Raw genomic sequence first — 27,510 nt, forward strand, 5'->3', positions numbered from 1 at the left:
CTTGTGTTGTGTCTGAGAGGTTTTTGTCATTCAGCCAGGCTGGAGTCACCTGCAGCTGTGAGTGGCTTTGACTGGCCCAGAAGGGTGGAATTCTGAATTTGGCATTTTCTTCTCTGAAGGATTGGCCAAATGCCAGATTCTTCTGACTCCTGCCTCTTACCTTTCCTCAAATGGTTTTGTCTAAAAAGATTCTTTTGATGCATCCTGCTAGACCTGTCCATTAATCTTGCTTCTTTGAAACCTACATATGATGAATGTCCATCCTCAAATTCCGACAGTTAGAGAAAAGGTATGTTTCACTGTTTAGTTATCAATTTGGAGTGAATTTATTTCCCAGTTCACAAAAGCAGAGGGATAAATGGGCAGGTCCTATTTGTTTTCTTTCCTCTTCTCCTCCCTCTCTGCCCAGATTCCCCTTTGCCCCACCACCCCCTGGGTCCCCTGGATTTATCATGCTGTATTCCTTTTATACACTTGCTAGTGGAGAGGTAGGTGACTCTTTTTCATTCATTTTCCCAAACTCAGCCATAAAGCAACTTCGCCTGCTCTGCTCCCCACCTCCCCACATCAAGCTCCCCCCCCCCATGGTTTTCCTCTGATGAGACTTCCTCCCTGAGGGAATATTATGGTCCTGTTCTCTGTTCCCAAACAAATTCCCCTGGTTCTTTAAATCTGGTTTCAATCAACATAATCACAGTCTGTTCAGTGATATCAACTCTGCCTTGATTTGTTCGTGTAATTTACTCTGTGTCCTCCACCTCTCGGGCTGTTTTATATATACACACTTAAATGAATATATATGTGTATATATTACATGTAATGTATGTATATTATATATTGTAAGAGAGGTACGTTTTTTATCATGCCTGTAATTTCTTTTCATCTTTCTCTAAATCAGTATCTTAATGCACATCACCTAAACCAGATTCATTTGAGAACCCTAGGGGCTTCTTTTTAAAAAAAATGTTTTAAGAAAAGCTATCTAAATCTGGGTCAAAAACTAGTTGTAAACTGAGGGCAGACTTCTTTTATCACTCATCATACATCTCATCCCCGTAATGAAGAGCAAGGAGGGCGGCTTGCTTCCCCACGTCTCACCAGTACCATGTCGTGCTTTCTCGTCAGCCAGTCTTCATTCTGCCCGTTGTAAGTTCTTTCCTTTAACAGGAAGAAAAGATACTAGGTGGCCCTGGGGAATGATGCCCAGAGGCCATAGAAAACACTGTAGATATGAACTTGGAAATGGCAAGTTAGTAGTAGGAGCTCAGTATACACACCCTTTCCTGAGTTCTATAAGCCTGATAATGACACTGCCCTGGTTAAGCCAGGATATGGGGAAGCAGGCACTATTCGGAGTGATAGTGAAGCCCCCACTCCCTAACCTGTTGGGTCATTAACACTCATCAGCTCATCAAGGAGGGAACATGTCACCTGGAACAGAGAGATCAGTCGAATTGCTGAATGGGATCTTGTAAAGCTGTAACAGACAGTTCCAGGAAGTCAGGGCTCCAATGTGCAGAGCCAGGCACTTAAGAGAGAAATATCTTTTGTGAATTCTGAAAATTTAACTGTACAACAGTCATAGCCACAGTGCAGAGGAGTCAGAGCATAAGGACAACATTAGAGCCCCTTTCCCGAACAACAGACTAGGAGGGGAAGGTCTGGAGGGGCAGCGACAGAGCTTAGACATGCTCCATGGAGGGAGACAGGAGGGACTGGAGGGTGCAGCCTCCTGGGGAAGGACGGGTGGGGAGGCACCGCCTGGTGGGGCCAGTGACACTCCCTGCGGTGCAGTGATGGAGGGACAGTGCACAGGATCATGGGGAAACTGGAATACCAGCATTGAACTACAGGCTACAGAAGAACAGAGAATTGGATGGGATTTTATAGTAATAATTTTATAATTAACCTACAGCTCACCCTAACCAGTAAGGCAAAATGTCAAAGCACTGGCCAAACCTTCCTTGAAAGTCGCAAATCTTATTGGATGTGTGTTTCTTTCACATACCAAAATAATATAAAAGTAATCTTTGAACCATGCATTTTTTAGCATTTAATTTTGAGGTAATTTTAAATTCTTGGCATCCCATTTTTTTAATTACCTGTGTATTTGACTTAGTGAAACCTCCTATATTAAAAAAAAAGCACAATGAGAAGAGCACTATTTCCCTTTTGCACTGTGACTTAATCATGAGTTCATTTTAAAAGAGACCTCTGGCAGAGAGGTTCTTGTGGGGGAAGAAGAATCATAGGGTTGGGACTCCTCCCCTTTTCTGATATGGGGACAAGAGCTCTTTTGAACTCCACTGAGAGCAAGAAGTTGGATCAACTGCCACAGGCTCCAGGAGGCAGTGTCTAGGACATCCAAGTTTTGCAGCAGGAAAACACCCCCTCACCCTGACTTTCATTCCTGAATTCTGTGTCATGGTCTTGACGCTGAGGTGGAAGCGAGGACATCTGTGTTCCTGGGACATTCCCCCAGGGGCCCTGCTGTAACCTGAATGAACCATTTCTGCAGTTCTTGTTGATACATCTTCCCACTACCCATCTTCCCTTGGCTGCAGGGCAGGGGCCTGTGCCCTCCTCTTCACCTCCAGTCCTGGGTGGGGGTACTCTGCCTTCTCCTGGGTCCCTGGTGCAGTGGCAGGATAAGGGGAACCAGGGAGGGGCCTCTGCCTACCCACACGGGCCCAGCAGAGCTGTGACACCAGAAGACAGTGTTTCCATCACCTACAAAGTCCAAATGCATACTCTGGGCATGCCATGTGGCCCTGAAGCTTCTCTGCCATAAAATACCGATTGTAAGATGATTATGTAGCCCAAATGACTTCTGATAAAGGCTACTATTTTGAAATACAAAATGTGTGTCTCTCAACGGTGGTATTCACAGAAGCTGGGCATGTTGTCAACAGCTGCTTGGAGCTCCTTCCTTTCCCCACCCTTCCTTCTGGCAGCTCAAATGCCCATCAATTCCTCTCCTCCATTACTGGTCTGTTCTCTTCTCCCCTATTACTAGATCTTGTAATAGACACTTTAACTAGTTTATTTATTCACAGTATAGTCTGTGTTAAGAAACATGGCATCACTGACTTTAAGGTCTTTTCTAACACTAAAAAGTCCTCTGGTTTTGTGGGCTCTTAACATGGAGCGCACTGCCCCTGGAAACAGTGATTCACAAGGGGCTGGGACACCTGGATGCATACTTCCCCTTGTGTCATCAACCATGGAGCAGCCTTAAATGTGTCACTGTCCTCAGTGGGCCTCAGTTTCCTCTTCTGTCACACAGAAACACTGTGTGAGTTTGGAAACCCATAATGCAGTAATGTATTGGAATTATAAAGTAATACTAAAATGTAGAAACACAATCAGGTTGATACTCTGTTCCCACTAAGAACATATGAATAGAAAAGAGACTGGAATTGCAATAAGGCGTTTTGGGGTAGACAGCAGGAGAAACAGCAATGCACAGGGGTGTGGACCCTTCCCAGAGGCCTTCAGAAGGGTCAGCTTCAGTGTTGGTTGTTTATTGTGTGTGTCTCCTTTGTGGCCACACTCTGAAGGAGCTCTTCTTGGGGACACGGAAGGGAGTCTGGGTGGGAAGCGGTGACGAGCAGTAGGAACTCTACAAGGAGACACATTGGAAAGAGGGAGGACCTCTGCACAGAGATTTGAATTCGTTCACTGGGGATACATTTCTGGATCTCTGTGGAATTCGGGAACACCTGTCTTGGTGGGAAGTTGCTGCTTTTTAGTGGAAGGTGTAAAGTGGGATTTAGGCATCCTAGAGTTTTTTCTGTCTTTGTCGATGGTTGGAAGGCCGGGGGAGATGGGGATATCAACTCCCCAGCGTGTGGCATAAGCCCTGCAGGTCTGATGCAGGAACACATTATATATAAGTCAGAAAATCAGTCTGGGGTCCTGGGACCTTGTCTGCATACTGTCAATGTTCACCTGGTTCCACACTGATAGATGTGGTATCTGAGATCCTCTCGAGAAAGCATCCTTGGCTAGAGGTGTTATTCAGCTATTGGTAAGGTTGCCGTCTATGCATAATTTGGCTTTAAAGGAGGTATTTTGGGATGTATTTATTATTTGTTATTAAGAAACAATTTGAAATGTCTCGGCCTTCATGGGATGGGTAAGAATTCCAGGACTGTGCTGGTGAAGAGAGGGTGGGAGGACGGTGTGGTGGGGAGGGCAAGCGTGATCAGGCCTATAGTGTGCCTGAGTGGTCAGGAAGAAGGAATGAGAGCCAGAGGGTGGGGGATCTGTTCCCAGCTCTGTCACTTACTGGCTATTTGCCATTGGCCGCATCATTGAACCTTCCCAAGATTGAGTTCTCTTAAATTTAAAAGTGAAGTAAATACTGATTTTCCTATCTCATTGAGCTACTATCATGATCAATTTGAAAGCTTACAGCAGAGCAATTTATATGTGAAGAATTATGACATTTTGGACTCCACCACTGCCATTAACCTCGCCTTTCCCTTTAGTGGTGATTTACCCTCTATTCTTCTTTCTGGTCAGTTTTTTTATTGCTTTAATTTGAACCAGCCTGAGGTGGGGGAGGGGAGGCACCGATTTCCAATGATGCCAGTGCCTGGGCAGTTTTTCAAGGCTGGCTTGACTGCCACCTCTGGTCACTTCCCATCTGCATCTCTTCCCCGCCCTCCCTCCCACCTCCACGGTGCCCAGGGTCTCTGGGAGGGTGATGCTAAGGAAGAAAGCCATGGCAATGGGAACTGCCAAGATAAGAGACCACCTTTGCCAGGAACTGGTCTGGTCTTCTGTTTTCTGTCCTAGAGAGTCAGCGACCTCAGATTTCCATGTTAATGCATAATTTTCCCTCAGAGCTGTAATTCAGTGAACTTAAGTTCAAAAAAATTTTCAAATCTTCTTTTTCTTTGGGCCAGCAGGGTATCCTCTCTGAGGCATATATATATATTACTTATATATCCTTGGGAGAGAGGGTTCTAGCAGAGTTCCTATCTTATTTAGTTCAAAGGCAGCCTCTTCTCCCCAAATGGTCTTGCTAAAGACATGAACCTGAACCTTCTTTTTGTCACCATGGGGAGTTAAGCCTTTTTTCTCTTTATCTTTTGCCTGCCCAGCTCTTCCCAGGTTCTCGTACATCTCCTGGGAGTAAATTCTTTTTCATCCATATATGTAATTGTACAACTCATGTTGTGCCAGGCACTGTGTTAGGCACCGAGGCTGCAAAAATGAATATTTGTGAGCCCTGTCCTCAGGAACAATGAAACCCAGCAGTAACCTTGAGCTCCGTGAGACCACTGAGCTGATAGGGGGGCCTCCCAGGGCCTTGCCCCAGCCTGGACTTGGACTTCCCAGCAGTGGCTAAGGGATACTCTGGCCCAGTCCTGGTCCACCTTCATGAGTCCTGCTGGGGGCTTTGACCTGCAGGTTCCTGGTCTTGAGCATCCATGTCTAGGAATTCCCAATCTAATCCTGGTCTTGTGCCAGAGCTGCAGGGCCAGGAAGCCTCGCTGGGCACTCTGCTCTCCTAGTAGGTGGGGTATGAGAATACCCCATGCAGACGGGCGTAAGACCATCTTAAGAAGGGAAGTTCCTTCTCATCTTAGTGCAGGTGTCTTCTCTGTGAATCTGAGGTCTGCCTTCCTTCTTGCCCTCCTTCCTAAAGAGAAGAAACTGTGCTGCTTCTAGGCAGTGGGCCAGGGCTGCTGGAATCGAAATTTTTATTTTCCTCATTGGCATCTGGAGTCTTCCTGTGCAGTTACTGACATGTGGTGTTGCATGAGAGATCACCCAGGTCATCCACCGTCACCCAGCACATCCAGAAAGTCCCTTTGCCAAGACTCACATAAGCATCTTCAGCCGATTCACCCTCCCTACTTCATTGCTCTTGGCTCTGAGTGAGCTTCTCTCAAGGGTGCAGGTAGCCCCTATTAAGGGCCTTTGGAGAATGGTGAGCGTGAAAGGGAGAACTAATAACCATTATACCAGGACAAAATAATAAATGGTCATGCTTCTTAAAAGGTTCATCCCTTTGATCCAGTGATGTTGCTTATAGGAGCTTTTTATTGTGTACCTATGGTGAACCAGGTGCTACTTTAGGTGCTGGGGACATCCAACACAGAAAGAGAGCTCACTGTCCCTGAGGACATAACAAGTAAAAGGATGGTTATAAAAGAAGGTGGTAACTGATAAGGGAAGTCTTCCTCAGGGAGATGATGTGTGGGCATTATCAGATGGACCAACAGGAATCAGCCAGGTAAGGGGAGTGGTGGGAAGTGTTCCTGGCAAAGGAGGCCATCAGGGGAATCCTTGCAGAGGTGAGAGAGCACATGCAGTGTCTGCAGAACTGCGGGCCCTCCCTGTGGCTGGTGTGCCCCGTGTCAGAGGAGAACTGCTAAGCATGGCACCCAAGAACCAGATCATGAAGGGTCTTGTGCCAGGCTGAGCCATTGTGGTTTTATCTTCAAGGTTTTAAAAAAGAACAGAAGTTTATCCAGCTGCAGAGTGACCCTGTTAGGCTTAATGTTGTAAAGATCATTCCATTCAAGTGTGGAGAAGAAATGATAAGGAGGCTGGGAAGGGGGCAAAAGTGGGGTCTTAGAAACCATCGAAGAATCCACTGAAATAATTCAGGCCAGAGAGGTATAGCATGGGCCGTAGAGAAAAGAGGGGTGGATTTTGAGAAATAGGAGGAGGCAAGATTAACTGGAATTAAAGATCAATTTGATGTGGGGACTGGGAAGAAAGAGGACTGACGTGTGATCTCTGATGAATGCTGGTGCCCTTTCCTGAGCAAGCACACGAGGCCAGCGGAGGAGCGGGGTCTGGGGAAGAGGGTGTCCTCAGTGTTGGATATATTGCCCTTCAGATGCCTCTGTGACGTTCAAGTGGAGATGTGCAGCAGGCAGTTGGATCTACGGGCTTGGAGTCTAGGATTGAGGTCTGTGCTGGAGATGTGGATATGGATGCCATCCACTCATACACAGGGTGCATGAGATTGCACAGTCATAAGCACAGATGAGAAGAGAAAGGCAGCATTTGGGAAACGACACTGAAAGAGTGAAAAGGTGAGCACTGGTAGCCACTGGACGAAGCCATGAGCGAGGGCTGTCACAGAGCAGGAGGGAGATGTGAGAGGTTGAGGAAGGAGGGACAGCAATGCATCTGATCTGTGGGATTTTCCAGCGGGAGTTCCAGGAGCACTGTGCCGTGAGGGCCCCGGGGCTGGTGCGGGGGGAAGGAGAGAACTCCACCTGTGGCAGGGGGTTCAGGAATGGGAGGTGTGGATGCAGGTGCTCTTCTGTGAAGTTGGGCTGGGATCAGGGTGTCGCCCTTAAAGACGACTATTTCCTTTTTTCCCTTTTTAAGGTTGGCAACAGCCAGGCATTACATATACTGAGGAGAGAGAACCTGCAAAGAGGTCAGGTTGGAGATGTGGCTGGGAGGGAGCCCTGGTGCACTGAGGCTTCTGAGGAAATGGAAGGGAGTGGAGCCAGCCTGGCAGTGTGGATCCTGTTAGAGAGGATTGTGTGACAAGGACAACTGAGCCACTCCGGGCAAATGATGGCTTACTCAGGGGGGCCACACGGCTGGGTTGACCCAAGGCAGACCTGCTGTGCTGCAGTTACCCCAACCAAACGATTAATAATGCTCCCTTTTACTTTCAACAGTGTTCTGACTTGGGTAGTAAAGTATCGGGTCACTTCAATTTAGGTAGATTTGTAGGGGGTATTAGAGAGTGACAGGTCCCTACCTAAGGGACTCTTTTTCTTTTCTCTCTTTTTTTTTCCTGTGAAGTAGGAGGGAAGAGTTTCTGTGTTCTAAGAGACCAGGAGACAAGTGCAGGTTTGAAAAGGCTGTTGTGGGGAATGAAAGAAAGAGCTGGCGTGCGTCTAGAAGCGTGAAAGCGACAAACTGTGGCTCTACCTACAGCAGGGCTGAGCTGAACCTGACAGCATCCGCATGCTCGCACCACGCAGTACACACATGTGTTTGTTTTCCCCGCTCTCAGCAAGCTAGCTACCAGCGGCGAATGGATGTTTGCATTGACCTGAGGTGGGGACCTGCAAGGCAGATGTGACCAGAGGGTGGAGAGTGGCTGAAGCAAGGGACCATGGGAATAACTTGTACCAGTTCTCAGCTTTGACTATGAAGATGTTTATTGCAGCATTATTTATGAGAGTGGAGAATTGGAAATACTAATTTTTTGTGCAAAGGCAGTGTAAGCCAGTACATTATGGCATATTCCTATGATGAAATATTATGTAGTCATCACTTTGTTTATGTAGAATTTTAATATGATGGGATTAAGATATATAATATGCTTAAATGATAAGATGAAGAAAGAAAGTCACAGAAAGATGTATATTAAACAATCTCAACTATGCAGGACATGGAAAACTTTGCATGTTTCAAAACAAAGCCCGGGCACAAATATTCCATAATAATATTTGTGGAAGTTGGTATGTTTCTTTACATATTTTTGTATTTTTATAATGCTCCTTAACATGCTTTTATAATAATAAGGAAAAAGAATCTCTATAGAGAAATGTATTTAAGGAGAAAATGATTTAAACATGGAAAGGTGTGTACGCAATCATGGTTTAATTTGGCTTCCTTGGAAAACCGCAGTAGGGAGTTTTCATTTCCTCAGGCTCCAGGATGGGGAACGTGACGAGCATGGCCTGGTGTTCAGCAGTGTGGTTTCAGTGTCAGACACGCCTGGGTTCAAATCCCAGCTCTGCTACTAATCTTCACTAGACCATGGGCATTGTGTGATTTCACGCAAGCTACTTCTCTTGAGCTCGTTTTTGTTTGTTTGTTTGTCTTTATGAAATAGAGAGAATAAAACACATCTCTAGTCTCTTCTAGTCTCTCCAAACCCTGAAAAGCTCAAAACCCAAAGTCATTTCTTAAGGTGATAGCAGATCCATTTGGCTGCAGAATATGACCTGACTTAACATAGTTTTTATCTCACTTAAGTGAATGTATCTTTGCAGTAGAAATATGAACGTGTCTAATCATGGGATGCTGCCCCAGACCCATTGGGTACATTAGGTAACATACAGTAATGTGCAAGGTTTCGGATAAGGTCATGAAATGTAAGATCTGCCTCACGGGCATGCAGTGGAAATAAATCGGATTGTGATTGCACAATTCTTAGCACAGTTCCTGGCATGGAGTAAATGCTCAGTGATGTAGCTGTCATTGCTACTGATACTATAATTATTCTTGAGCCTTCACTAAGTACAGAGTTCATGACTTCTGCTTGCCTTGTCTTCCTTCCGTCCCTTTCCTTATTGGGACTTTTAAGAAGACTTTCATGGGAACTTAGGTTGACATGTTTAGGACATAGGAATGGAAAACTGGGAACTTCCTGCAGGGAAATTTTCCTGCCTCTTTCTTTCTTCTAGGTTTCTAAACTCCTGAAAAATGTCATAGGGAATAATGCATTTTAACAAGGTACCCAGACAGTTGAAGAGCTAATTAAAGAATAAATCTTTTTCCCTTGGTGAAGACTTTAATCTCGAAGCATTTATGTTCATTGTGGAATTGTAATGTATTTACAGCAGAGTTGCTCTGCATTTAAAGATGTCCTTTGCTTTAAACTGAAACTAGTCAATATATAAATTTTTAAATTCGAGAGTTATTATTTACTGCTTTCTGCAGGAATTTACAGTAAGATTGTTATTGCAAACCCTCCTAGTATTTTAAAACATAAATCAGTTCACAAAAATTTGATTTGTACCCAACCTTTTCACAAGCATAAGTAGTATACAATCTGAGATCATTACTCGGGTAGACCTTCTCTCGGGTGAGTCAGTGCTCCATAAATTTTGTTAGGGTGGCATTAGACAGCTCCATTATTACTATCAGCAAGGGGAAATAAAATGTATCATGTTATAGAATCAAAGTTCCACATTCTGAACCAAGGCCAGTACACTTCCAGACCCTTTAGTTTGACCAGTCAGCAGCAGTCCCATCCCCTCAACCGCGTGACTCACCCACATTGGGGTGCAAGTCGTTCTGCCCCACAGACCTCGGTGGCCCCATGGACACCCCTGTGGTGGAGCATTTTGCCTTCACAACATCCACCCTGAGTTGCAGGGCCTCAGGTTTAGAAGGGCCTTTCTTTGCAGTCCTGTCTGTAAAATCCAGTTAATCTGGTCATTTAGACTGCACGCCCAGCAACTCACTGCAACATTCTTTCTAGCAAACCGAAACACAACTCCCTGAAATACATGGCTCCAACGCCTCGCACGTTGGTCCAGTGGAAGAAGAGCTGGTCTGTTGGCCAAATATGACTGCTTGTCGTGAGGTCTTCAACCTTTTTCTGCTTCAATCCATCAGGTCCTTGTTGGCCCCCCTACTGCATGCCCAGCACAGTGTTAGGACACATTCCTGCACATTTGCGGGTTCCCCCTTATCCTCCGTGTTAATCCATTCATTAGCACCAAATTGCAGGGCTCCTTGCCAAGCCCTTCAAGCATAATTGGAGTTTCTGAAGTCAGATCTCCGCAGTTACATTAGTTCAGTTGTCTCATTAGCCACCATGCATCGTCCAAACACATCATCAAACATATTTTCCTTCATTATTATCATTTTTATAATACAGGTATTGTTGAGATTGCTTTTAACACACGCTTTAGCTTAACCTGTTGTTTGATCGCCAGAATACAATAAATCTTTAGACTGAATGGAGCCAACACTGGGGGAGGACAGGAGTAGGGGAGGCTTAAAAAGAAGTAGGTATGGAACTTGGGCCAATGACAGGCCCCCTTCACCTCCCTGGATGGGATGCTCTTGCTGTGGAGGTGGCCTAGCTTTAGAAATGATTCCCTTTGTATACATTGGTGCATTCAAGAAATGGTGAGCCTGGGGGAAAGTACTGCCTGCATTTTGTACTATAGGGGACCTCCCAAAGTTCACAGATATCTATCTGTGGAGGATCTCTGCTTCCTGAGAAGAGATCACAGGCATGTAGTCTGGACTCTGCACTTAGGACTTGGATAATAGAGAGAGGATTATCTTGTATGATGCATGTAGGATTGGGAGTCAGATCCCAATCTGTGGATCTGTGACACAGATCCTGTGTGTCAGACTTGACCACAAACTGTGACAACTGTAAGCCTGTCGCTCACCAACTTTATGCCCTAAATTTCTCAGCTTTAAAATAGCAGTACCCTTTCTTTATAATTTCCCTAACTCTATATCCACCAGAAAAGCTAGAGATGGGATGGTTAAGTTTTAAATTGCAATCCTTGGCATATAGTTGGTGCTCAATGGACCATCCTTCCATCCTTTAAGAATTCATGGTTCTGCCGTGTCTCCAGACGTGTTTCTCTGCCTGAGACCCATGCGTCTGTTTTGGAGAGCCTTGAGCCTTAGATCCAGCCCCAGTTTTCCTCACTTGTTCCTGCCTGCACTTGTTAGGTTAAAAGGTTGCCTCATTTCCTGTTCAAGATGGCTTCTGTTGGCTCTACAGAGTACCCACAGGGGCCTGTAGCCTGATGCTTTTGCGGAGGAGGTGCTGCATGCAATTCTCTGGGCTCACTTGATTAACTTGAGGTCATCTTCAGCCCACCCAACCCAACCCCTCCAGAGCTGTGGAAACCCATCAAAACGGGTGTGAAGCTATGCATTGCAGTTGTTTTTCTTTCTTTTTTTTTTTCTGAGAGTCAAGCTCAGTGGGCAAAAGCTGTATCAGAGGGGGCAGGGTGCATAGGGGAGGTGCATGAGGTAAGGGTCAGACAAGGAGGGATGGAAGATCTGTTTGCAACCCCAAAAGGAACATTGGAAGTTACGCTGGAAAAATCTCTTCAGCCTTTATTTACCATGGTGGGTAGCCACGGGGGAGGAGGGGAAGCTGGGGTGGGGAAGGAAGACAATAGAATGCTGTGTTGCCCTGCTATAAAAGCACACACGCTAAGGAAATAACGTGGCCAGCTCGGTCAGAGCACTGCTCAATTAGCCCCAGTGCTTAAAGGAGGGTCCCCACAGCTGTCGTGGCGGCGGGTGGGCTGGAGCAAAAGGCAAGTGCTCTGGGCACTCACGGGGCAAACTTGCAGGGATCCTAACTGGGAACTGACCTGGGGGTTGGGGGAAAGCACAGGGTGCTCCGACCGGAGCCAACCTCATGCTTCTTGAATAGAGGGCCTGAGAGGGGCTTGGTAGGCTCTGCTAGGGAGAGGCAGTGCGGGGAGACCACGGAGGAGGTGACCAGAAAAGTGAGTGCAAACGTTTCATGCAGAGTGACCGACATATGGAACGTGTTATCCAGAAGGGTTACAGGCTGGAGGAGCTCCTACAGTTTTTCAGGGTGGGATGGGGGAGGGGATAGGCTTCGGAAACTCAAGGAGGTTTCTAAACAAAAGGAATTTGAGAAGGGTTGGAGAAATAATGAGAAATGCAAACTTGACCCAGCATTTCTCTTTCTATCTCCTGGGCTTCTCCCCTGCCTGTCCTTACTTGTTTCCAATTCACAGGGACATGAGAAGGCCACCAGAGCCCTGTGCCTTACTCTGTAAATTTGCAGAGCTGACAGGGTGTGTGTGTGTGTGTGTGCGTGTGTGTGCGTGTGTGTGTGTGTGTGTGTGTGTCGGGTGGGGGCATAAGGAGGACCCCCAGAGCCATCTCTCACTTCTCTGTGTCCAAGGGGACAAGAGAGAAAGCATCAGGCCCAAAGCTTGTTCAGACCTCCTGTGGGCCAGCAGGCAGCTAGCACTGGAATGATCTTAGGATGATTTACTCTGACTCCCTCACTTTGCAGAAGAGCAAACGGGTGGTTGGGAGGAGGGAAGAATAGGCTTGCCCAAGGTCTCACGGTGGCTGAATGGGAAAGCTGAGGGGAGAGCTCTGTTCTTGGGATCCCTCTCAACCTTCAGGTTTTCTCCCTTTCTCACCTCCCTTTCCCAACAAACAACACAGATACACATGCATGCACTCATGCACACTCAAGGGCACATATATAGACACACACAGACATACAGAGATACACACACACACACACACACACACACACACACACTGCTCAGCCTGTTTCCCAGCAGTACGTGTATTGGTTGGAATTCCTCCTCCCGCCCACCTTTGATGGCAGTGCTGCTGGGCATGGCCCCAGCCACCCTGGGGACAAGGTACCCATGACTGGTACCATCATGGCCTGTTTCGTGGGCCCCTGCGTCACTCAGGGAGCTGTTTTTTGAAACAGAGTGTTCATGTCTTTGTGCTTTCTCATAGTACGGGGTCTGCGGCTGCCTGCTGTGTCTGCAGCACCGGCTTGTTCATTCCCCCGGTGGGCGGGAAGAAAATGTAACCTATTGAAAGGATTTAACTAGCTGTGGGATGGTGGTGGGCGGAGCAGTTTCCAACATGAATCTAAGTGTAGACACCCTCTGGAGCTACAGTAGTAGTGGCTTGGTAGGGGGCATTCTCTCTCACTACCCCTGTGTTTCCCCAGCCAGGTAAAAAAGCCACCTGTCCAGGGGCCTTTGACTCAGCGGAAACCCCTTATTCAAGAAACCCTTGTCTGCCTGTCTCTCTCTCTCTCTCTCTCCTTCCTCCTCCCCAACCCCCACACACACTCACCCTGAAGGAGGGCAGCTTCACACCTCTGGTTGTCACTTTGCAGTCAGACTCACTGGGATGGCAGCACCTCAGCTACAGCTACATTCAATGACATTGCTGATCTTCAGGGTTCCGCCTCAGGTAGCTAGTAGGTCACAGTCTTTATCCTGGAGATCCACTTTACATCCTTCATCCAGGAAGTGACCCAGACCCTTCTAAGCAAATTTAACAACAAGTAACTGAGGGATGTCACTTCTGATCCTTTGTAGTTTTTGCAGCTCTGGGTGTTTGCTTATCTCTTGCTGTGGAACAAACCATCCCAAACTTAGTGCTATAGAGCAACAACCATTTACGTTGTTTGTCATGATTTTGTGCATCAGGGATTTGGGTGGAGCCAGGCTGGGGGATTCTCCTGTGCCGTGTGGCATTGACAGAGGCCACCTGGTGCTATTCAGCTGGCTGATGAGCTGGTTCGGATCACCCAGGCCAGCTTCACTTGCAAGACTAGCACTTTGGCGGGGCTGGCTGGAAGAGCATCAGGGGAGCCCCTCCAGCACGGTGGCCTCAGGACCGTCAGATGACTCGCATGGCGGCTCAGGGCTCCAGGAACAGCCTAGCCCTCTCACTTCCACCACACTGTGGTCAGAACAGCCACAAGGCTCCCAGACACAAGGAAAGGGCACATGGACACCACCTCTAGAGGGGAGGAGAGTGAATAGTCAGCAGCTGTGTATTAAGTTAGCAATGTCCTTATGCACAGTGTATTTGGCCCCAGTGTATTTTCTAGCTAGACCCTGTTATGGAGTGATGGATTTACCCACTTTTGCTCTCTGATGTAGCAAGAGAGCCTCTGTTTGTGCTGAAGCCTCCTCTCTTGAGCTTCCAGGGGTGTCTCCCCGGCCAGTGTCCCAGGCCTGCTCTGCAGCCCTCCCACCCCCAGCTCCTTCTCATGAGAGACTGCACAGCCACGCCCAGTGCCCCTTGTCCCTAGAACCATGGTGGCAGCTGGCTCTTCAGAAACAGGAACGTTTCAAAGATAATGGAGATAATGGAGCGCACTGGTTTTGAGGATGTTGCAGAATGAGGAGACCAAAGGGATGGAAAAGCCACCAGGTTGGAGGTGAAGTCATCCAGAGTCATGGCAGGATGAGAGCTGAAAAGGAAAATGCACGAAGTCTCAAGGCACTTGAGAAATGTGGATGTCACTAGGTGATGGCACTGATGTCCCACAAATAGTTATAGGAGGAAGGAGGGAAGGATGCTGCCTTCATGGGCTACCTCTTGAGCTGGGTGAGGCTGCCAGGGCTCCAGCCCTCTCACAGTGTGTTGTTAAACCTGCCATGTTGGTCAGTCTCACACAGGACCCTATCACTCCCTGAGAAAGCCCTGATGGCAGTTGAGCCTTGTGGGCAAATTTCTGTCTTTCTATTCTTAAATATACTGCTCTGTGTTGGTTCCAGATGAGTAGCCTAGGGCTGGACCTGTGGAGGGCTGGGTTCTAGTTCTGGCTCCTCCACTAGTTTATTGTTTCCTTTTGGGCAGGTTATCTTCTCATCAAATATTTCCTATTATGTGAGAATCCTAGTAGATTAGGATGACATTGTCTGGCTCCACAGCTTCAAAGGGATGCAGAGAAACAGGGAGGATCAGAAAATGAGACCAGTGGTAAGGATCGTGTGGTCTAGTGAAGAAATGACTTAGGGCTGGCAGTTCTGAAGCATAGAGTACTGTGACCAGAAAGAACCTTTGAAACTTTTTAGTACAAGAATTCTTCATCTAGGGTCTGTGGTTCTCTGGGTTAAGCTTTAGGGAATCTGTGAATTGCCTTGAAATTACTTTGCAATTTTTCCCCTTATATTCACATGGATTTTTTAAGGGTAAAGGTTGTTTAGCTTTTATTGTATTCTAAAAAGGGTCAATGATCCAAAAATGGCTGAGAACAACTGCTTTAGTCCACCGGCATTGTGTTAGGTGATTCTTAACCAGGAGGGATAAGGCCACCTCAGATGATGTTTGGAAAAGTATGAGTGCTTTTTTAAGCTGTCACTATGACTGGGGACAGGATTGTTACTTGAGTTGGGGCCACAGCTTCATGGGTGGGGACAAAACCTGACAACGAAGAGCCGTCCTTCCCTAAATACCAGCAGCACACCCGAGAAGCAACTATGTTAGGGACTGAGGCCCCAAGACCGGCCACGGTTCTCCCGCAGCCACAGAGCTGCTTAGTGGCAGAGCCAGTTTCCAGTTCTAGATCAGGTGTGCCGAGAGTCAGCGTTACTTTATTTCTCTCGTCAACTGCAAATATGCTACAATGGAGGAAAACCGAAGACTCAGACATGTGTCTCACCTTCCAAATTCCAGCAGTTTTCACAAAGAATCCCTGGGTTATTGGTTTTCTTTACCACCAAATAAGGACATGGGGAAGGAATAGTTTCCAGCTGGGGAAACTGAAGCATTGGAAAATGAGCCCATTAGCCCCATGCTGCAGAAGTAGGCTTTTCAGCTGCTGTGACTTGGTGATGCCAGCCTCGGACGGTGAAATGCCCTCTGCATTTCAGAGGGCTTCTCTTGGATGTCTCTTTCTCAAAAGAAGGAAAGAACCATTGACATACCAGTGTGGTGATCGCTGCCTGATTCCCTGCAAGCCAGTAGCAGGTGCCTTAGACTCTCTGGAGTGAATTGGGAGGTGTTACGCAGCATTGGTTAAAAGTTGAGTTTTGTGCGGTCACACACACAGGGGTTGGCATTCTGGCTCTGCCTCTCCATGGATGTGTGGTCTCCGACAAAAGGACTTAATCCCTCTGAGCCTCAGTTTCCTCAGCAGCAAAGTGGGGATAATAATCATATCTGTGAGGATTAATTGAGATAATCCACATGAAGTGTCCTGCAAAGTCCCGAGCATATGGCGCGGCTCAGTAAATGCTCTCGATTATTATGGCTGTGTCTGTGATTAAAGACAGCTTTGGGCTCAGGGTGTTGGTGCCAAAACTGCTTTCAGAGGGCGAGCTTTGGGTTGGTTTTTAGTCTCTCCCAGCTGCCCAGAGAGGCTGTTTGGGGTTGGAGTCATAACATTTACGAAGTGCCCACCGCTCACTCCAGTTTCGGTAGGAGATGGATTTTCTTTCTGTGTGCACATCCCAGCATCGCTTCGTAACTGGGCGAGAAGCTCAGGAAGCCACCACACAGCCGCCTCTCTCGCCTCGGTTTCCCGGTCTGTCAGGGTGTTCCGGTGATTGACAGCAGCCGGGGTGAGCAGAGGGGAGACACCCGCAGTGTGGAAGGATGCCTTGTCCTTGGTGGTTTCCTGGAGAAGGGATTCAGACTGGAGACAGCCACGGACCCATTGCCAACCCTGCATCCTCCTGAAAGGAGGTTGGCTGTGAGGCCAGGCGGAGGTGTGAGGGGGAGACATAGGCTATATTTGACATGAGCCTGACCATCAAGACTTGAGGAGAAAGGCTGCCATCTGCCCACACTTACTGCGGCCAAGTCCTCATGGGGCCAAACCGTTATGGTTTGGGTTGATCCCGGCCTTGCTGTTGCTGCTCTGGCTGAGGCACAGTCAAAGGTTTGGGTGTTGCCAAGCCAGCTGTGGTCTTGGTTTGGAAGAGGCAGCCAGAGTGTGAAGGGAAGTCCTGCTTTGGGATTTCCCTTAGCGTCCATCTCTCGAGATGAAGCCACCTTCTTTATTCTGCCATTTTGAGACTCAGTCTTGGCTGGGTAGACAAGAATGATGCTTTCTCCTCCTCCTCCTCCTCATCATCATCATCATTATTTATTGTAACCATTAAAGATCAATTCTCAGCGGCCCCTCCCTTGTAATAATATTAACTTACAGCTATACAGCACGCTGCAGGTAATGCGTATGCTTGACTCATAAACCCACCTCAAACACGAGCCGTAAGTTAAAAACAAAAAGGTCGACTTGGAGCAGTTATTCTCTGACGCCGAGTCTAACACGAGGTGTTCCCCGAACTGTCTGTGTAATCGAAGCAACAACCTTCCCTGTGTATCTTCGCACTTGGAAAATGGAATTAACCCAGATGCAGAAAATAAAACCAGAATCAAAATGTGTCAGAATATTAAATGATATGCTAATTTGGGACTAGCCTACCTGTAACCCATCCTCATCCTTGGGAGCTGTGCAATACTCTGTGTGTGGTGTGCACATGGTGTGGGTGCGTGTGAGTGCACACACAAGCCTGTACATGCACACCTTGATGTGGGGGATAAAGTATTAGTGGCCAGAACAAAGAAAACTGTTTCCTAGATAAATGCCCTTATGGCCAGGAGCTAGACTGACACAGATTTCCTCTGCGGATCCTTCCTTGTCCGCCCTCTGGCCATGTCATGAGCCTTTGTAGTGTGGAAAAGTTAAAGTGAATCTGGGTTCCCCGGGGCTTGGGCCAGCATACCAGGCTCCTTTCAGATCTCTTTGCCAAGACGGGACCACGCCAGAGGGTTCCTTAGCCTGAGGAATGATTGTACTACCTTCCTCTTGGAGCTGCTGGTGTACATTGTTTTGACATGTGCCATCCCTTCCATCTTTCCCTGCCCTGGGGCCAGAGGAGGGTATGCTTTGAACAATGTAAAATTCCTCCCCGACAGCTGTGCAAAGAAAACTCACAGCTTTCAACTTCCATCTTGGGGCATTGGGTTTGTTTTTGGAATATAGCTTCCTTGTCCATTCAAGGGTCTCTATTCCCCATTTATTGGCCTCTAAGACCAATTTAGAAATTCCTTACCAAAGGAGATAAGCCAGCCTTCTGAGATTCTCTAGTTTTATTTCCTTCTGGAATATGCTTTTCCTGAGAACCGAGGACCCCGTCTTATTCTGAATCTTGGGCCAAGTATGTCGGTCAGTTTCAGAACCCTGAGTTAGGAGTTTTAACAGAGGAGCTGTGCAGAGTGAGGGATTTATAAAGAACAGGCTAGGGATTTGCTTCCGTGCCTCTGTTCTGCCCTGTACCGACTCTGTGTGGATGCACACCTGCCCAGGGGCCGGGGGTTCTCCAGTGAGGTCTCACCCGAAACAGCACGGAGGGGTGGCCCTTCCTTCTCTAGATCACCCAGCCCCCTTGGCTGGGGGAAGTTAGAGCGTGCTCGTCACATCGTCTGGTGGCAGCATTGACTTGCTCTCTGATGTTGGCTCCATTTTGTGCCTTCTCTAAAGCTCCATTTATCCACATGTTTTTTGTGTGCATTTCCTAAGACAGGGAATGTGACAGTTGCCACCACTCCAAAGGTGTGTTGAGAGCGACACACACCTGTGTGTTGAGGTGGGTTTTAGGAAAGAATGTTGTGCTAGAGGGGAAACCCACACGGCCCTATTCGTGTGAGTTCATTTCCCACTCAGTGTAACAATTCCAAGTCACTCCTTGCCTTCATCCTTTTACGAGCCCGTCCCTCCCTTGTTGGTTTTGGATTCATCTGGTCCCCAGTGAGCTAACCTTCATGTTTCCAGTTTGAATCGCATCATGCTGTTTCCGGGTTGCCAACCCCCACGGGTGCTGGGGAGTAATTGGTCTGTCCTCACCAGCGTTCGTAGCACCTTCCCTTTGAGCGTCATCTGTGCATTTTAATTAACCTGCCACTTTTTCCTCTCTCCTGCTTCGGGTCATTAATAAAGAGATTAACCCAAACCAGACCAATCCCCAGCGGAGGCTCCACCAGGACCTGTCTCTCCCCGCTCCCCGCCTTCTCACGGGTCAGGACGTCTTCACGTGGCCCCACTGACTAATTGTTAGACCTCAGGAGCTGTGTTTGAACAAAGCCAATTTGAATTAATTTTGCAATTAAGATATGGGGAACAAGATTACCCAGTCTTTTCTATGGCCTGAGTTTAATATTTCCACCACATTCCTTTCCTTTTCGTCATTCTACTTTAAAATCTATCGTTTTCCCACCTCTCTCCTTTTCCACTCCCTGAACAAGATGTGAGGGTTATCTGGCAGGATGTGGTCTTGTGAGCCCTTAGCATTAGTCAGAGACCGTGTCATAGCTGCAGAAATTCTCCAAAGAATTGGGCCCTTCTGGATACAGCTGGACGGTGTCCTTGTTAACCCCAGCCGGAGGATGCCTTTGCCTCCTGAGGATGTGGCTGTACCAGAAATCAAGAAACCTCTTGAATTTGCATATTAAAAGCTCGGCAAATTTATAAGTGCTGCCACAGTTGATCTCGTGCCTGCTCTCTGAGGAAAGCTAGAGTCTTTATGTCTTCTTTGTATGTCACCCTGATTTTCAGCACTGGTGCCAAACACAGAGCTAGAGAAGGTGCAGCTGGTGTGCTCTGTCCACTGCAGCACATGGCCTCCACAGGGACGGGCAACCTGCAGAGGGACCCACCTTGGAGAGCCTCGGGCCGAGGAAGGGGCAGGAGTAACTGAATTTTGTTCATTGATTTCATGGCCGATGTTTTCTTAGGGAATATGGGGAGTGGTGGCCTCAAATCCCTGGAAGCTCTGCTTAGAGCTGAGGCTTCTTGGAGAGACGCTCAACCTGCTGGTGGCAGCTGTCCTGGCTCCAGGCTTGGAACTTGAGCTTCCTCTGGAAATAAACTCTCTGGAATGTTTGGGAGCAGGGACAGACAGAGAGACAGTGTAATCATTAAGAGCATCAACTCCAGAGCCAGACTGTGATCAGACTGTGGCTCTCCTGCTTATTAGCTAGTTATTAAACTAATGCATGCCTCAGTTTCCACATCCAAAATCAGAAATGTAAGTACCTATCTCAGAGGAGTTGTTATCAAGGTTAAAGATTGGATGTATGTCAGTACGTGGCACATAGCATTTTTGTTCGTGGTGTTTCCACTCTGGCCGGGCTAAAGATTTACTCCACATGTATGCACAAGCGAGGTCTTTGGTGTGTGGTCAGAATGAGCTAGGGAGTGTCGGGAGAGGGAAATCGGAACTCCGCAGATGCAGGCCCTGACTCTTTGCATGGGATCCGGGCAGACCTGGTGCCTGCTCCAGGCTCAGCTCCTGTACCACTCTTCACCCCAGCTTCCTTTTCCATTTCATCTGCTTCTCAGATACCCCCAACCCTCTGTGTGTGTTGCAAACTGAGCCAAAAAGGAGGAATCAGAAATTGCTCTCTTTTGAGTATTTTGAGGGATGGTGAAACCTTGTAGGAATGTTGCTCCAGGGACTGAGAAAACACCATATGTGGGAAAGCATTTCTAAGTGAGGAAAACAGCATATGCGAGTTGGTCAGGATCTTGGAAAACTCCTTGCAGGGGAAATGGGCACTGGGGAGAGTGTAGGAAGGGGTTTTACTGAGGTATTTAACAGGTCTTTTTCCAATTACAGCCAAGAAGAGCCTAGGGACCCTGGCCTACTTCAGAGCCAGGGCCTGTATTTTCTTTGGGAAAAGAAGGCAGAGTTGATTGGCTTCCAAACCAGACTTGGCAGAAGTTTATACAGATCGCGGGCCAGTAAGCGGTGTCTTAGTAGACCTGGATTGTCATAGGCGCTCATTCAATAAATGAGACGAGCCCTGTGCTAGCCATCCGGCTCGCGTGGATGGAAAAGACGTGGCTCCATCATCAAAGGGGAGGCAGGCCGACCGTGATGACACAGTAGGCTAGTTGTATATGAATTACAGTGAGCACCAGAGAAGGAGCACAGATGTCCCTCTAAATCCCAAAATTCACTGACATGCTGTGCCCGGGTCACACTGGCACTGCTGTCCCTTTTCCACAGCCCCTCTCCAGGGAACTTGTCCCCTGGTACTTCGTGTAAGCACATGCAGGGCGGGGCACACAGCGTCTCTGCTGCCACAGACAATTCAGGTTTGTGTGCCACCAGCGTTTCCAGGGCATCCCTCTGTGCCCAACACTGTGCAGAGTGCTGTCACAGAGATTTCCCTGTTTGCCCCTCACAATAACCTCACCAGGCACCAGCCTCGTGATTCTTGGTTGAGCGGGAGGACCGAGTGTCACCTGTCACCGTCTGCTGTAGTTTAGCAGTCTGACCTTAGATGATTCCATTTATCACCACGCCAGGCCTCCGTTTCCTTATCTGTAAAAATGAGGAGGTTGTCTAGAGTGGCTTCCAACTGCCAACATTGTGTTTTGGTGAGTTCTCCTACACACGTTCAAGGGCTCACTCTTTACAGAAAAAGCTGAAAGCAGATTATCTAGGGGGGTCCACAGGAAGCCTGCTGGGTTTTAACGCAGCCTTGCAAATAGTGCAGCAACACTTACCAGTCTGCAGACAATCGTGCTCACTGCTGATTACAGAGCATCCCGGCACGGTTTGGGATTTGGTGGTAATAAACAGTGCAGATCCAGAAATGGCGGGACCTGTTCTCAGGGGCATTGAGCAGCTTTTGATATTATTAGCCTTATTTTCCATTTGTCCCACCCCACCCCCACCAGTGGTGGCCTGATTTCTTTGTGCTGAGTTTGTGTGCTGGGACTCTGGAAGGGGGCAGGGCCTTCCAAAAGAGTCAGAACACCTGCGTTCTAACCCACCAAATGCCCTGGGGCTCCAGAAGCTATGTACACCGAGGTGAGTTGGTAGGAAAGTCCACCAGGGTACAAGCAGCAGTACTGTGTGTAGAGAATTTAGAAACAAAAGTAAAATCAACTAAAAGTCAGTCGGCTTTTTATGCACACCGTACTTTGGCAATTTGTAGCAATATCAGTGATAAAACAGTTCTCCCTCACAACCCTGACCTCTCCCACTGCTCCATTTGGTTCCCTCCATCCTTGGTCACCACTGCCCAGAGGAAGAAAGCAGGCAGTCTGAAGGGCTTTGCGTTTCCCACAACCCCAGGCTCTCTCTGCCAGACTACACCCAAAGTCATAGCAACTGTCCACCACTCTGAACCCAACACCCTGCCGTTCAGCACTCTCGGCTTTGCCCGTCCCTCTAAAACAAAAAAATGGATTTCTACTTTTACTTTCAAACAGTTTCACTGAGATGGAACATCTTAGTTTCTATAGCGAAGGCTGGCTTCATGGGCATGCAACCAGCACAGTGGCGCAGGGTCCCACACCCAGAAAGGGACCACTGAACTCAGGGTGCAGTGCTCTGTGGTTGCCGTCTTGAAATTCTTAAGAATTTTATCTCTGATTATGTGATTTGTAAGTGAAGGGCAATGGGATAACGGAACACGTGCCTGGAGACTCTGCACATTGATGCAAATGCACTCACACTTCCTGCGGCCACCCTGCCTCTAAATACTGTGTTTTGCCATGCATCATGTGCACCTGTGTTTTTGTGCACATTATACACCCACAGTACACAATCCTTATAATTCACGTCCTTATTTTTTCCCACAAAAATTTGGGCAAAAAGTGCACATTCTACACAGCAAAATACAATGATTTTTGCACGAGGCCCTGCCCATTGCGTAGCTGGTTCTGCCTTTAGCCACCCTCACTTCCAACTCTGACCTCAAGTGCCCAAGCCTCCACCTCCACCTTGTATGCTCTGTGGTGTGGACACCGGGGAGGGGCACAGGCACAAACAGGAAGGAAAGGGCTCCTGGCCTCGGAGAAGAGAGAGTCTAGTGGGTAAACCATGTAAAACCCTGAGGGTTGCCATACCTACCACCATTGCCAGTTGGAGAATGTGCTGCAGGAAATGCAAAAGGAGCGGCAATTGCTGCTGCTGGGAGCCTCACAGAAAAGTTAGTTTTTGAACCAGGCCGTGCAGAATGGTAACATGTCAACAGGAGAAGAGATGAGAATGTTCAAGGTGGAGGGACAGCACGTGAACATGGGCTGGTAAGCATATTCAAGTACCTTTTGAATAGAGAATGAGGCTGGGGTGAAGGGTGTGTGAACCCAGTGGTAATATGATGAAAAGACAGATTGGGCCAGAGTTCCCAGTACCCCTCTCTCTTTCCCTAGTGTCACCCCTCTTCTCTAAACTGCGGGTTAGGGTTCCTTCATCTATCAAATGAAGTTGGATTAAATACTCTCCTTCTAATACTCTTCGGTTCTGTGGGGAGGCCACCAGCCATAAAGGCACATCCCCAGTCCACTGGCATCATCCATTGTTCTTCCCAGCAGCTCACCTTTGTAATGACCTTGCTAATCCGCACATTGACTCTTCTAATGCCTGGGGCCTCCTCCCCCACTAACCACACTCAATCTCTTTCCTTATGAGCAGATGCTCTGTGTGTTCTGAGTTTATAGTGGCTGGGTTTTGGGGGGGTTTAAAAATTTGGTTTTTGATAGTCAGTCTCAAATTAGTTTATTGCAACTGTATTCTGTTTGGGAGTGGGGAGGTGGGCGAAGGTGTTATAGTTTGAGTGATATGTACGCCATATTTGTTTTTCCACTTTAATTTTGTTGGTGCTGCACAATTCAAGGAAAACTCACTTATGTGCAGAGTGAGACAGAAATGAGTTATCCTGTGGGAACGACTTTCCTAGGACAATACGGTTCCTAGGGCAAAACTCTAGGGTCGGGAAGCAAAGCTAGACTCCTCTGCTCAGCTTGATCTTGAGGGAGTCAGTTGTCCAGAAAGTGGTTCCCATGGAAGAAGGATGGTCCGCTTATCAGAGAGACAGGCCAGGAGCCAGGAGGCGGAAATTGGAACAAAGTGCCTGCAACGTCGCTGGCCTTTGGGGACAAGAGAGAAGTTTTTCAGATGAGATGGGAGCAGAGGCTGCGCCTGTGAGTCCTGGGAACCAGTCAGCATGGGTAGGCTCAGACACAGGTCCTGGGTAAGCAGGACAGCGTTTCTGTTTCTCTTGACACCTTCATTTATTTTCCTTCTATTTTCCTCCTGGGTTTAGTCAAGTTTTCCTGAAAATACCAAAGGTGAACCGAGGGAAGGGTTTTTAGCTCCCAGGTTTAGAGCTGTAAAGAGGAAACAGTACATTCCTGGGGGCCTGTGAGATGGTGGTGGTGGGAATTAAAGAAGGGACACCTCTAGGTGAATGGGTGGCGTGAGCCACAGGGTCCAGGTCAGGGTGACTTGTTCAGCAACCCTGACAAGACAGTCTCCTTCCAGGGCCAAGCTTTGAAAATCTGGGCTTTGCTCTAGTGAGAGACCAGCAAGGAAGGTATCTTGAGATCAGCCCACTAATTCCATAAAGACGCAGTGAAAACCCCATGTTGAGGTTCTGTTAGAGCAAGAGAATGAGAGTGTTGATGGGTTAAAATGCCATTAAACAAGGAGATGGCAGAATTAGAAATCTAACCACTACAAGAAACATTTTGTAATGTAAACATTTATAGGCCAAACAAACAAAAAAAATAATCTGCAAGGAATCTTGCTGTTCAGGGCAAGTCCGGCTCATTAATTTCAGCTGGTTGCTGCTGCTGCTGCCGACCGCTTGTGAAGACGGTCTCCAGGCAGCGGTTGGGTGTCCTGGGGCAGCATGTTCACCGGGGAGCTGGCGGAGCACCCTGAAACTCAGGCCCTCTCACAGAGTGGGTAGTGGCCCCACGTGTTCATTTCCAAGGGTCAGAGAACAGCTCCCCCAGGCATGGCCCAGCCAGGGATGAGTCCATCTCGGATGTCCCAATACAGAAGCAACCAACCCAACCCCCAGCCTCAGGCAGGGTATTCCTTCGAGAGCCCTGGGGGCTGCAGCCGGGCACAGTAGAGCTGTTTCTTGAGACACTTGCGTGGCTGCTGCTGCCAATAAAAAGCCATAAAGATGCATTTATAATTTTCAGGTTCAATTTCTTCATACTTTGCCAATGGGGAGTGGGCAATGGTCTTTTCAGGCTCCAGCGATGTTTGAAGGAGTGGCAGGATGCAGTCCACACCTGCCGCAGAAGGCCGCGGATGAGGAAGACCTCAGGCGCAAGTGCAGTGGGTGCCATCTGTCCGGGAGACAGCGGGGGCCGAGGGCTGGAGCGCGGTCCTCACCCTGCCCCCACCTTTGTGGCACGGGTCCTAGGAAGAGACCTAACGCTCTTACGCTGTAATTCTTTCCACCAATGCTTTTGGTTTATTTTGTTTTAAAAAATGTGCTTTGCACCCTCCCTTATGCTTGTACAACATGTGCGTGCACACACACACAGCACACATCTCTTTCCCCGTCACACAGCCGCAGGGTTAGAAGAAACACTTGAGCTGAAGGCACTGGGAAGTCTAGGAGAGAAAGGCACGCTAGAGATGCAGGAGAGTGGCAGGAAGGCAGCAGTTCCCAGGGCTGAGGACGGACAGACAAGCTCTGTCTCTGGGCGTCAGAGAGTTCTGTTTGCTCACCTAGAATGGCGACACCCTGCTCTCTCTGACCCGCACAGGGACACTTGACCGCTGGTAGCTGGTCCCAGAATGACATCAGCTACCACAGCCTGCTAGTAACGCCTGTGTTTCCTTTTCAGATCTTACAGGTGAACAAGGTGATGTCCATCTTGTTTTATGTGATATTTCTCGCTTATCTCCGTGGCATCCAAGGTAACAGCATGGATCAAAGGAGTTTGCCAGAAGACTCACTCAATTCCCTGATTATTAAGCTGATCCAGGCAGATATTTTGAAAAACAAGCTTTCCAAGCAGATGGTGGACGTTAAGGAAAACTACCAGAGCACCCTGCCCAAAGCAGAGGCCCCGCGAGAGCCGGAGCAGGGCGAGGCCGCCAAGTCGGAATTCCAGCCCATGATCGCAATGGACACGGAACTGCTGCGGCAACAGAGACGCTACAACTCCCCGCGGGTCCTGTTGAGTGACAGCACCCCCTTGGAGCCCCCTCCCTTGTATCTCATGGAGGATTACGTGGGCAACCCCGTGGCGGCGAACAGAACCTCGCGGCGGAAGCGGTACGCGGAGCACAAGAGTCACCGAGGGGAGTACTCCGTGTGTGACAGCGAGAGTCTGTGGGTGACCGACAAGTCATCGGCCATCGACATTCGGGGACACCAGGTCACGGTGCTGGGGGAGATCAAAACCGGCAACTCCCCCGTCAAACAATACTTTTATGAGACGAGATGTAAAGAGGCCAGGCCTGTCAAAAACGGGTGCAGGGGGATCGACGACAAACACTGGAACTCGCAGTGCAAAACATCCCAGACCTACGTGCGCGCACTGACGTCAGAGAACAATAAGCTCGTGGGCTGGCGGTGGATACGGATAGACACCTCCTGCGTGTGTGCCTTGTCGCGGAAAATCGGAAGAACATAAATTGGCATCTCTCCCCGTATATAAATTATTACTTTAAATTATATGATATGCATGTAGCATATAAATGTTTATATTGTTTTTATATATTATAAGTTGACCTTTATTTATTAAACTTCAGCAACCCTACAGTATATAAGCTTTTTTCTCAATAAAATCAGTGTGCTTGCCTTCCCTCAGGCCTCTCCCATCTGTTAAACCTGACTCTGTGCCCCAGCTCTCAGGAGCCGCTCTGTAAAATCTGTGTACACCAGTACTTGGCACTCAGTATTGATTGTCAAGGCCATGACTGTCGTTTTAGTAAACTTGTTAAAATCAGATGATGTCAGAGTTGTGTGTAGACACAGTAACATCTGCCCCCCTGCCCCAGTATACTTCATGTTTGATTAATTGAAAACAGTTCTCACCTCCATGGAGAAGGATACCCCGGTAGCTTTGAGCCCTACTCTCAATTCTGGCCGCAAGTTCACTATCAAGAACTTGCTTTCCCTTTCTCGGCTGTCAGCTTGGCCAATCAGAATGATGATTCGCCCCAGTGGTATGTCCTGGAACAATTACAGCGAACCTGGCAGTTTTAGTTTTGGAAGTTTCTTTTCAGCACATTTGTTGTTTGGGGTTGTTGAAGGGTTGGATTTTTTTTTCTTTTTTTTTTTGGTTTTCGTGTTTGTTTTGTTTTTGTAAGTGGTTTTCATCCTTTAGATACATAGGAAAAAAATTTTAACTATTTGTAACAGAATAATTGTATGGTTACCCAGAAGCAGACTGAAATGGCTTGTGAATAGTCTACACACAGGAGAGGATTTACTGCTTGGAGCACCTTTGGCGCCTTCTCGGGCGGCGCCTCCTGGAGCTGCAGGAGGAAT

At 47.9% G+C, this 27,510-nt stretch overlaps 1 protein-coding gene across 1 annotated transcript in view; it reads left to right on the plus strand.

The window, feature by feature from the left end:
- NTF3 (neurotrophin 3) overlaps window positions 1-26,776 on the plus strand; it is a 65,970-nt gene extending 39,194 nt beyond the window's left edge. The window contains exon 2 of the mRNA XM_045826575.1: window positions 25,856-26,776. Coding sequence (XP_045682531.1) covers window positions 25,856-26,650 — 795 coding nt within the window. The 3' untranslated portion in view covers window positions 26,651-26,776. The remainder of the gene's footprint in view (window positions 1-25,855) is intronic.
- The last annotated feature ends 734 nt before the right edge of the window (window positions 26,777-27,510 follow it).

Source organism: Phyllostomus hastatus, unplaced genomic scaffold (genome assembly GCF_019186645.2).
Source record: "Phyllostomus hastatus isolate PE091 unplaced genomic scaffold, TTU_PhHast_1.1 phas_scaffold_755, whole genome shotgun sequence".
NCBI classification, from domain to species: domain Eukaryota; kingdom Metazoa; phylum Chordata; class Mammalia; order Chiroptera; family Phyllostomidae; genus Phyllostomus; species Phyllostomus hastatus.